The sequence below is a fragment of the Patagioenas fasciata genome, chromosome 2 (genome assembly GCF_037038585.1).
Source record: "Patagioenas fasciata isolate bPatFas1 chromosome 2, bPatFas1.hap1, whole genome shotgun sequence".
Taxonomy (NCBI): Eukaryota; Metazoa; Chordata; class Aves; order Columbiformes; family Columbidae; genus Patagioenas; species Patagioenas fasciata.
In genome coordinates this window covers 96523185-96534413 of record NC_092521.1, presented here as the reverse complement: position 1 = coordinate 96534413, position 11229 = coordinate 96523185, and the positions used below count along the sequence as shown (strand labels likewise).

Sequence of the window (11229 nt, the reverse complement as noted above, 5' to 3'; positions counted from 1 at the left end):
TGTTTCCCTGCTCCTACCACAGGCTCAGTCCCAGGTCAAAGCACCAAAATTAACCACCAAAAAATCTGCCTTTTGAATAATGTGTCAACAGCAAGACAAACAGCTTTGCATCCCTTTGCAATGAGTAAGAAGCACATGATATTTTCTGTATTTGAGAAGGGGGATAGCTGGCTGATACTATTCAACAAAGAAGCAAAGAAGCAAAGAACTTCTGAGCAAAGCTCGCACTCTCATTTGCTTACCTACTGTACTTGATTTTCTAAACCTATGCATCAGGCTGTGTTGGGAAAAAACGGGAAATATCTGAAATTCTGGTGTGGCAAAAATGAAGCTGAAGATAAAATTCATGTTTGAATTTCCTGTGGAAAACACAAATGTTTAAGTTTAAATTTAAGCTTTTTTCACATTAGAAAAAGGGAAAGATAGTACACCTCCACCTTTTTTCAAGGATGGTTTACACTTGGCTAGGAGTGGGTTTAGCCTGCAACTCAGGGTTCAAACATCTATGAGCTTAGAGGCTGATGAGACATGGAAATCAGAACGCTTATCAGTTCTTGGCCATCCCTTGATTTAACAGAGAAAAAGGAAACAAAGTGTGGCAGGTGAGGTTTTGCAATTTAAAAAAAAAGAAGCCACTGCATGACTTTTACATCTAACCGTCACTACACCAAATCCTAATCCATTCAAAATACAAATTACACCACTGTGCAGTGAATAATTCTTCCTATTCTACCCACTACTACAAGATTACATATGACACCCCTGTGAGTTTTGCTCCTATACGGTCCACCTGTGCCTAAAGTCAACACACTCACCCCTTATGGTCCTGCCAAAAGAAGGAACAATTCATGCCAGGGGAGTGTGGGTTTGCTGGGCAGCTGCATGTCCCCGTGCACACATGTGGGCAGATGACACCCACGTCCCCTGCGACCAGGGTCCACTGCCACCTAATAATACAAGAGACAACCTGCAGCTTTCAGCCTGCTGGGGAGGCAGACATTGGCGAGCTCAGGTTTTAGAGATGCTCCCCAACACGCTGTTGCTTTATCTTAAAAACTATGTGATTTAGCGATCATCTAGAAAGTTGCCTAGCTTTTGTTTATTTCCTGTGCAGTCTTCATTTACACAAACTGCTTTACATTCTCATGTAGTAAACAGAAATATTTTGTCCTGTTTGATTAAGATACTGTGAAACACGATGACATGCTCACCTTCAGTCTACTTTTTAAGCTGATCCAATGAATAACAGGAATGAAATCTGAAAGACCTCCAAATCCAGACATTAAGAAATATGCTTATCATGACAAAACTTTACTGAAAAATTAAATTTTATTGAGTGAAACAATTGCTTTTACATCAGTACTTCATTATTTCAGATAGGAATAGTTATACTTTTGCCATTTGCTACCATGTTATGGTTTCCATATCTGCATGATGACATTGTATTTCATCATTCCACTCCTGAAATAAAAACAAACAAACAAAAGTCCCCACCCTATGACTTGTCTTTACAAAACTAAAAAAAAAAACCAAAAAACTAAAAAAGACAATTATAGAAGGCAGAGTTACAGCAGTCAAATTCCTCTCATAAAATTCACATTACATTTGGCAAGCCTCAAGCTGATCTGGAGTTCAAACCCTGTGGATTTTCAGAGACAAACCATATAAAAGCAATATATGCTTAAATCTCTAGTTATTTTAGTTCATTGGATCAAGAATTACACCATGCAATGTGTCCATAATTCACTGGAGCTTGCACACATATTTTTCACATTCTACCTGTCTTTGTGCATTATTTCTATAATCTCTTGTCAAGTTACATCCAGTTGTTTATCCTCTCCACCCACATCCTATTGTGTGATTAAACCTCTTCCCTCCTGCCCCTTTCAGAACTTACTTGGAAAGTTTCATTAACTACCTGCATGATTTATACAGCCTTATTGACACGGTTTTATTTAGCATGTTTCGTTACCAAAACCAACAAAAAAGTCAGAGATTTGCAGCTGACTCTGGAAGCGCCACAAAATTCCTGAGTTTTGTCCTCAGAATTTTATTATTTGCTGAGAGAAAATGAGCCCTATCTGGTTTTAATAGAATAATAATGTTCTTTTTACAGTCACTTTGTTCTTCTAAATAAAAGTAAGAAAAAAGATGGAACATTGATGTAAAGAGCATCAATGTGAGAAAGTCCTCCAGAGGCTGTGAGAAGCCTTCCCCGGGGCCCAGGACAGCAAGGTGCTGAGCCCTTTGATTACACCCCTGTGAGCTGAAGTCAGAGACCCTAAATTTTGCCCTAACTGGCAATATGAAGAACTAAATGTAAAGGACTTAACCTCTAAACATTATTATTATTATTATTATTATTATTATTATTATTATTATTATTATTATCTGCCAGCACCTCCCCTTCTTGGAGTGAATGAAGGAGAACATGAAAAAGGCCACAAGCCTTGAGAAAATAAAAGATTAAATAAAAGATTTTTTTTTTTTTTTAAATGTATTCTTACAATGAAAAGCTCTAGGCTGTAGTTTGGGATGGCTGCAGCAAAGGGTGAGGTAGGTGTAGCACTGTGGCAGGGAGAGAAGGTATCTTACAGTGCTTGCTGAGGAATAGCTGCTCAGTCCAGTGATGTCAGGCCATGTGTTTAATAGATCTGTTAAACAGTTATTATACAGTCTACAGCAAGACTAAACTAAATAATCTCCTGGAATCTACCGTCTCCTGTACCCATGTGAACCGGGCTGTTTAAACAGACTAGAATGCATGGGATAAACACTTTAGCAAGTTTATCAACGCACATGATTTTGCCCTCCATATAATGCACGCTATATAAACTAACAATAGTCAGGTGTGACACCTCAGATGCCCTCTCAGGAATTATATCAAAGACAACGTGATTTCAGTGGCTGTGTGAGTACAGATGTCTTACACAGTCACAACACGTTAACAAATGACACTAATTAGAACCTATTTCTGAGTGCTTCGCCCCACCTCAAAGCCAAAAAGAAGTAGTAGTAGAAAAAGTTCAGGCATGTACAATGGATGGTGTCAAGCATGGAAAGGCTGCTATCTAAGAAGAGGTCAAATTGTCAGGGATCTTCAGCTTGGAAAAGAGACAGCCAGAGAGAAGTATGAGATATAAAATAACATTAATATTGGTAGAGACAGATGAAGTTCTGAGAGGTGTGGAGGAAACAATGTGCAATCACACCTTGGAACTTTTTTTCCTATCAGAAAAAGTAGTGGACACGTAGCTATTATCTTAGGAGTTTTCGAGACAAAGCAAACCTTTTCTACAAAGTATGTAATTCAATTATGGAACTTGCTGCTGTGGTGTTTTATGGATGTTAAGACTATAAATGGGTTCAAAACAACATTTAAAGAAATTCACAGAAATCCACGGACAAGATTCAAACCCCCATCTCAAGAGATCTCCAAACTGCAGGTTGCTGTAAATGAAGAAGTTCACGTGGGCTGTTCATATGTATTTTTATGTGCATTCACCGCTACTCACCGTTAAAGTGACCCTTCTTGAACCAGGAGACCAGCCACCTGACCCAGGCTCAGCATTCTCTTAAAAAGCACAGTACCACTTTTTTAACTAAGCATCTTTTAAATGTGAAACAATATGAACTCCATCTGTCCACCCAGGGTTTCCTTAGTCACACTGCTCCTTCTTGTCATTTGAGATAGGTAGAGGATTATCTAATATGTTGCAATTAAATTGGCAATGCACTGTTTCTGTTGTCAAGATATGAATCACTTTTTCATGCACGGAACTGATTCCAATGACACAGTTGCAAAAGCATCTTTTCAAACTCTTCTCCTTAACACTGGATTAAATTTTTCTTCTGAGACAAGCTGTCAGCAAAAACTGCTCTGCAGCAAGTGGCAATCAATCCAGCCTTGTCTCCCAACAAGTAAAGAGTTTTGACAGAGTGTGGTTCTCACATAGACATTTGCTTCTGAAGAGGATGTTTAATCACTTTTTAAAAGCATACTTTTATTAAAATCATCCACTTTTAGAAAGTAAGGCTCTATCTAAAGAAGTAGGCCGTTTGCCTCAGCACCTCGTGAAATTTCAGTAGTATTGCCACGTACGCGCTTGGGAAGATGTATTTCTTCAGTTTCACTTGATGCTTTTCACTCTGTAATATAGAAAAGAAGTGACAGCCAAGACTTGCCAGGAAATATGTCTACTGGTACACAACATACCATCTCAGTGAAGTATTAGCTGTTCAGCAACTGGTTGCTTATCTCTTGCATTACTTGAACAACAAGGATTATGAATTATTCAGCTACAGTACAAAGCGGATAAATATGATACATTTCCCAGATTTCATAAAAGTTAAAACAGTGGGCACAGAATAAAAGGATTGCATTGTGCAAAAGAAAAAAAAAAGGGCATGAGTATGAAGAAAACATTTCCTCACAAAGATGCCTATTAAATGACTGAAAAGTCACTCATGGGAAGAGGTCAGGGTCTCATCACTTGAGATATTTAAAACCAGGCTAGACAAAGCATTCGTCTCTACAGGGGCAGAGGAAATGGATAAAACAACTTATTAGGCTTTTTTTTTTTTCTACCCATCTCTGCTTTCTATGATTTATTACATTTTTAAAATGCAAACTACATTTGTATAACACAAGAAGGAGGCAGAAATACAATAAAAGGATTTTTAGTCATAGTGTTGCCCAATACAATGAAACTTGATTTAAAATGAAATTCACGCTAGCAATTCAGACTGCAAGATGACTTCTCTTTGTTTAAGGTCTGGCACTGAATGCTTTGCTACTGCCACACATGTCTCTAAAAAGATGATTTGCCATCCTCAGACTGGAGATTTATTCTCTGTGCCAGAACTCTTGGTAGCGGTTCACCTTTTGACAAGGGGAGCTGAAGAAAAAGACAGAATGGTGCTTTATAGAAGAGCAATGGGAGTATGGGGTTTGTGCCTAAGGCCTGGCAGACTTCTAAACTCCCTGAGGAACCTCCAGCACTAAATATTTACTGATGTCACTAAAAGGATAACATCTGATCTGCTACTATGAAAGTAAAAGTAGACTCTCAGAACAGTCTCTTTCCATCCTTTTGAAGATCTTAACATTATTTCAAAATTCTCACTTTTTTTTTTTTTCCTCTCCTTGAAGGCACTGCTCCATTTAAAAGAAATCACACTGTCTTGTTTTTGTAGAAATCTGAAGAAATCCAGAGGGAAAAAAACCCACCCAAACTGAGAAAAATTGCGATAGTTAAAAGGAGCCTGTTCAAGAGCAGAACACTGTGGACCTTTCACCACACCCATCACCCACACAGGAAGATGAAACCATGATGTGCAACTGCTGCCCAAGAAATCAAGATGCACGACTGAAGTGAACTGTCACTGAGGCAACACGGGGGAGTGTGGCAAGTCATAGTGGTCCACAGGTGAGAGGGACAACCTCTTACTAGTTTTGAACCAACCAAGACAAGGCAGGTGGTAGCCATGTGTTTTCCTTGCTTTGACATCAAAAGTTACAACAACCTGCTGCCATGTCCACTCTCCACCCCATTCACTCTCACATCCTGGCTGCAATTTGCCATCTTTTCAGTATTAATCTTGCTTTGCTTGACTGAGCTGTAAATTCAGTATAATAGAAAAGGTTGTTTTATTTCAAAATACTCTTTACCCACCATTCCATATAGACTTGTCCCAGCAGAGGGGGCAGAAAAGTAATGGGGAAAAAAGAGTTGAATCTAACCCCAGAAATGCTTAGAATTAGGAAAAAGAATGGTTATGTACCCTAATAACAAGGAACTCCCTCAAACACAACATCATCCACCTTCCTGTGAAGCTCCTCAGTTCTCCTTCCTCTGGTTGGAGTGATGTGTAGCCATTTACCTGGAAAACTGTGTTTTCCTGTAGTGCTCTATTTAGCTGTGTGCTGTTGGACTCATCTGTATCTTCAGGGAATAAAGCCCATTGAGAAGAGCTTCTATTATTTGACACGTCGTAAAATGCTGGCAACCCTGAAGTTTCCCAATAGTGTTATCAGGACAAGACTTCACCTATTGTTTTTTATATTAGCATATACAATTTTGCAGGCATGTAATTAATATAGTAGGACAAAGCTCACGATGCAGCTAAACCAAAGACATCAGTCCTTATTTTGATCAATCCTGTTTGAAAGATTGTAGCTTTAAACAGTTAACATAATAGAGGGAGTATGCCTGAATCTAAGGATCTCTTTAAATGATAAAGTTCAATACCTTGCCATTTGGAAAGTAAAAATACTCAACTGTAGTAGCAGTAGCAAATTACTTTTAATTACCAAATTAATTTTAAAGCCCAGAAGGGTCAGTATGAAAAACATTAAACTCTGTTTTGCAGCCCTACCCCAAACTCCCTATTTAAAACACAGCCCCTTCGACCCAGGCATAGACCCCTCTCTGCTTTGCACAGCTTCTCAGTCACAGCCCATGCCCAGACTCTGTTCCCTGTTTATGAACCCACAGACCCTACTTTCCAATGTAACACACTCTCTGTTAATTGCTCTTTCAGGTCTGGACTCAGGCCACACTTGCAGGATAGCTTAGTCCCTCACTGGGTCCTGCTCAGAGGATGGTCCAGCTCAGCACATTCTTCCTATGTTATTCCCAGCAACTACTACTGCATCCCCCTGCCCCAGCCCTCCAGGGATGCACCTGTATCACACTATGAATGAGCAGCCAGTAAGGATACAGTCCTTATCCATAGGATAAGCAGGAAGTAAACAACAACAACAACAAAATCTAACTTGGACTACATTAATCCCATAGTAATGAATCTATAACAGTTTGTACCCGGTTGAGTTACGTGTGTGGGCAAAGCAGGAATAAAATCCCACTGAAAGGGAATTATCTTGGCCTGCAGGCAGTATTTTACAACCACACTACTTTCCAAGAAGAGAAAAAAGTCACAGAAAGGGAAGGAAATGCAGGCAGGTAGGTATGCAGGGCTTGATTCTGGCCCCACTTGCACTGACTTCAGTGCATTCCACTGCACAGGACATGAGAGTTTTCAGTTCTAAGTCTTAAGGCTGGTGGAGAATAAAAATAATGAAAGAGTAATATCTGAAGTTCTTGTAGTCTCAGTCACACAGCAAATAGCTTCTCCACAAATAATTGAGATTTAGACCTCCTGGCAATTCTCACTGGCCATACTGTAAATCATACAAAAATTTTATGAGACCAAAGCTGTAATAATGTGCTCTGGCTGAGCAGCAGAACAGCTATACAATCAATATGTTTCTGCACGTTCTCATTTTTGAGTGGAGAAGTATTGCAGCACAGTCTAAAATAACAGCATAAATTTAACGGGGTGGTAGTCTTAAAAGTAGTCAAGTATAATAACAGGTGTATTTATTTGTGCTGTGATGTGTAACTCATACCACTGCAATCCTGCTGAGATTAGGCTCTGTTTTAAAACAGAGTACAAAATAGCTGGTGCTGGAGCTAAAATAAAATCAGCTAAAATCAACTGAAAATCAAATGGAAAAGACAACAGGTAGCACTGTAGACATGTTGTGCAGAAGTAATACATGTATGTCACACATTTGCAAAACCTACTTCCTCTATTAGGCAGCCCTTTATTAGAGACATTATATTCAGACAAATTCAACAAATCCTAAAACATATAAATCCCTAACACTACAAATAAATCTTTTCACAAAGTTATGAAGCACTATAAAACCACATAGATTTCTATTTCTCTTGCTTTTTTTCACGTGACTGTTGTTGGATACTTGAAAAATATGAGTTCATAGATGAGTCAAGTCTTGCAGTATACCAGAACTGGAGATGATACCTCTTCTAACTATATGTGCTTTACCTCAAACAGTAGAAACAATTACTTAGGAATAGTGATTTCCAGGAATTCTGAAAATATTTTAGTTATAATTGTTGTCAAGTTATTACAGAAAAGTCTGAAACATTGCCTTTATAATTCAGTCCATAGCTCCATAACTCCATACACTTGAAAACTATAATTTAGCTCTAAGTTTTCTTCTTAAATATGTGTCTATATGTACATACACACACATATATATGCATGATTATAAAATGAGTGTCAAGAAAAGCAGAACCTTTACATTTCCACATTTTTCCCTATATTTGCAATAGGAAAGAAACTGTAGTTACCATCCATGCCATCTACAAAAATTGGACCAACTTGACTTCAAATCCTCTTGACAGTGACAACCACAACACTCTGCTTTTCCCATTGGCATTTTTCATTATTGTCAGAGTCACTTTGCTCTGAGAATTTATTGTTAGGCCACACATTCAGTCTTCATGCAACAAACCCCTCTCCCTCTTACACTGCCTTTAAATTACTAAATCTTGTGCCTGATCCAAAAACTATGGTTGCACTGCTCAACTGCTCCTTCTCAGTTTTTACTCTGCTGTGCGCAGGAAAACGAATTTGCAGCTGTGGCATTGACTAGACCTAGTCACACACAGAAACATTAAATATTTCTTATTTTTGTGCTCTTCCAGGTCAAAAAGTAGCCTAAACCATGCAACATACAAGCAAGCCTTACAAGGCCTGATTCTACTTGTAGAAAGGTAGATCATCAGTAATTCCTCTGAACTCAACTAATCAAGACATGCTAATTGCCACATCTAGAGTGCCCTCAACTCACAATGATGACAGAGAGAATTCAAGGTATTAAACATTTTGAAGGACTAGGCATTAAACAGAAACCTCAGAGTCCTAGTACCTCCTAACAGAACTCATTCTGTGAACTCAGAAAATAAACCAACAACAAAAAGCCAAACCCAACAGTTAACCATTTTGGGATTTTTCTGAAATTTGTATTAGCCATTTAAGGTCTGATTCCTAATAGTCAGGAATAAAAATCTGTCTTGATAGCTAAAGTCACATAAGCCAAATTCTGCAGTGTAGCCACCACAGAGTAGATGCACATGAAGTTGGTCAGGAAATTTGCTAGGAGGACCAATGGGTTGGAAACATGGTGTGGTGGTAGAGATGCTGGGGGGGAGTGCAAGCATAAAATAACATAGCTAAGGAAGTCTGCAGAGCTCTCAACCCTTGAAGGGAAGCCCCAGGTGCATGCACACTGAAATATGTGCATCTAGAGAAGAGCAAAGGTGTGGCTGGGTCCCTGGGAGTATTCATTAGTAGGAATATCTCAGAGGGAGTTGCAACTATATGTCAAGTGGGCTTCTGCTTAGGGAAAGTGTTTTGGAGACATGTTTTTAGCATGGGAAAAAAAATGGTTCCCCATGTCACAGAATGCAAAAAATCCGCCCATTGACCTTCCACAAATATTTTTGCTATAACAAGAACTGGAAAAAGCAATTATAGCTTGTATTCTTGTAATATTAACCAGCAAGGTGATTTCATGTGCTATAAATGATAAAAAACAGATATTCCAAAACATGAGATGCTGTGGATGAAGAGATGCTATACTTTGACCTGACAGGTGCCTGTTATACTAATTTATTCTCGGGTGGATCTACAGCCTTGACTCACATGATCAAGCCAATAAAAAGCAAAGGGCTACTCATATGCATAATGGCAGCAGCTGGCACCAAGTTTGGCAATTTTGGTTTATCTCTTTCTGCAACCTGGCCTTTAAAAATCAGCACATTAATTTTGTTTCTGTTATTTAGCTTAAAAAAGGAGGGGAAAAAATGAAACCAAATAAAAATAAAAGGACTATATAACCAGGGCCACTGCTTCCATTTAGTGGGATGGACAGCAATAATAATAAATAAGAATACAAAGACAGGACAAATCAACTAGGCTACACATGTGGCAATACATCGTATTTTACTGTATTTGTTATCAAGATGACATGCAGTCTAGAACTTCATGGCAAACACACTGGCAAAAGCCATAGACCATGAGAATAACAAGGCTGGAAGGAACAAGGCTTACGAAGACAACCCCAAGGGTGACTTTCTTAGATACTAGTAAATAAATCCCTAAAGGCAAGGAACTGAAGTACAGCAGCCCTAGCAACCACACTAGCACCCGAATTGAGGTCTGGAAGAGCAAAGATGTGCAGTTCCACACTGTCCAGTTGTGGGACACAGTTGCAACAGAATCAAAACTCGTAGGCCTGTAAAATTCCATCACAGGGGTTGAGTTCAGAGTCTGGGGACTTTCTCTTTGTACTTCCATGATTGTTATAACCAGGCAATTAGAAGAGGTGTGAGAAGGGCTGACCAGAGATGCCAACCTTTTGGGAGTCAGCAGCAGTTCTGTTGGGTTGTCTGGTAGGCACTTCTTTCCCTTTCCCCCACAAGCTAAATTCAGAAGGATGTTGTTGTCATCAGGAAGACTACTAACCTCATCGTCTGGCAGGCATGTTTCGAACCTGCAAAATGGGCATACGATGACTCCTTGTGGGGAATCACCGAAGTCTATGATTTTGCAAAGGCATTTGGCACATACTCTGTGACAACACTCCAGCACTTTTGGTTTTCTCTGTCGCAGGTTATAGCGGTTGTAACAGATCTTGCACTCAAGCTCATCTGAGCTCTGGGTCTCCACAGACTCCTCTGGCAGTTGACTGGTCATTTCTTCTGGTATGTTTCAGACTTGTGGAAAGAGGAGGCAGTGGACGAAGGGGTCACTCAGGCTTATTTTAGAACTATTTCCTGATTACCGTATCACTCATCTAAAACAGGAAAAGAGCAGATGATGTTGTCGAAAAGCATCAGTAATCATCATCCATTTTCAGCTTCTGCTAGGGATCGTGCACTGTGTGTCCTTTACTCTGAGCCAAGCATCCATCTGAAAAAGATCACTTGGAATTTCTGCGGAAGAAAAGAAAAAGCTTTAGCAGGTAACAAAATGCAAGTTTCACTTTTTACAAGCTTATCTTCCTTTACTAAAAATACCTCTGAGGTTCTTATTTTCTGTGGTGCATAGGGCCTATACTAAGTTTTATCAGCATGACTGCTGTATCATGCTGCACACATTTGTTTTAGGCTTGTGCCTCTGACTGGCTCAGCCCATGTAGTTCTCAGCAGAAGCTGCAATCTAATCACAGATCTGTGACCATTTGTTTAAATCCTGGTTTCCTAAGGAAATGAGACTTGACCCCCAGAGCGTTTTGTCTTTCTAAGTAACTTTTGAACCTGCTGTCCAGTTCCAAACAAATCAGCAAAGGGGCAGCAGTATTGCAGATAATTAAGTTTCTTAAAAGGTAGTGAACACTGGCAGTTGAGTAGAGGA

At 39.3% G+C, this 11229-nt stretch overlaps 1 protein-coding gene across 2 annotated transcripts in view; it reads right to left on the bottom strand.

Moving 5' to 3' along the window:
* Nucleotides 1-1310: 1310 nt before the first annotated feature.
* The window catches only part of RNF182 (ring finger protein 182), a 56149-nt gene continuing 46230 nt past the window's right edge, over nt 1311-11229 (bottom strand). For both annotated transcript variants that reach the window (XM_071804600.1, XM_065831865.2), the window contains one exon: nt 1311-10808. In XM_071804600.1, coding sequence (XP_071660701.1) covers nt 9832-10569 — 738 coding nt within the window. In that variant the 5' untranslated portion in view covers nt 10570-10808 and the 3' untranslated portion in view covers nt 1311-9831. The remainder of the gene's footprint in view (nt 10809-11229) is intronic.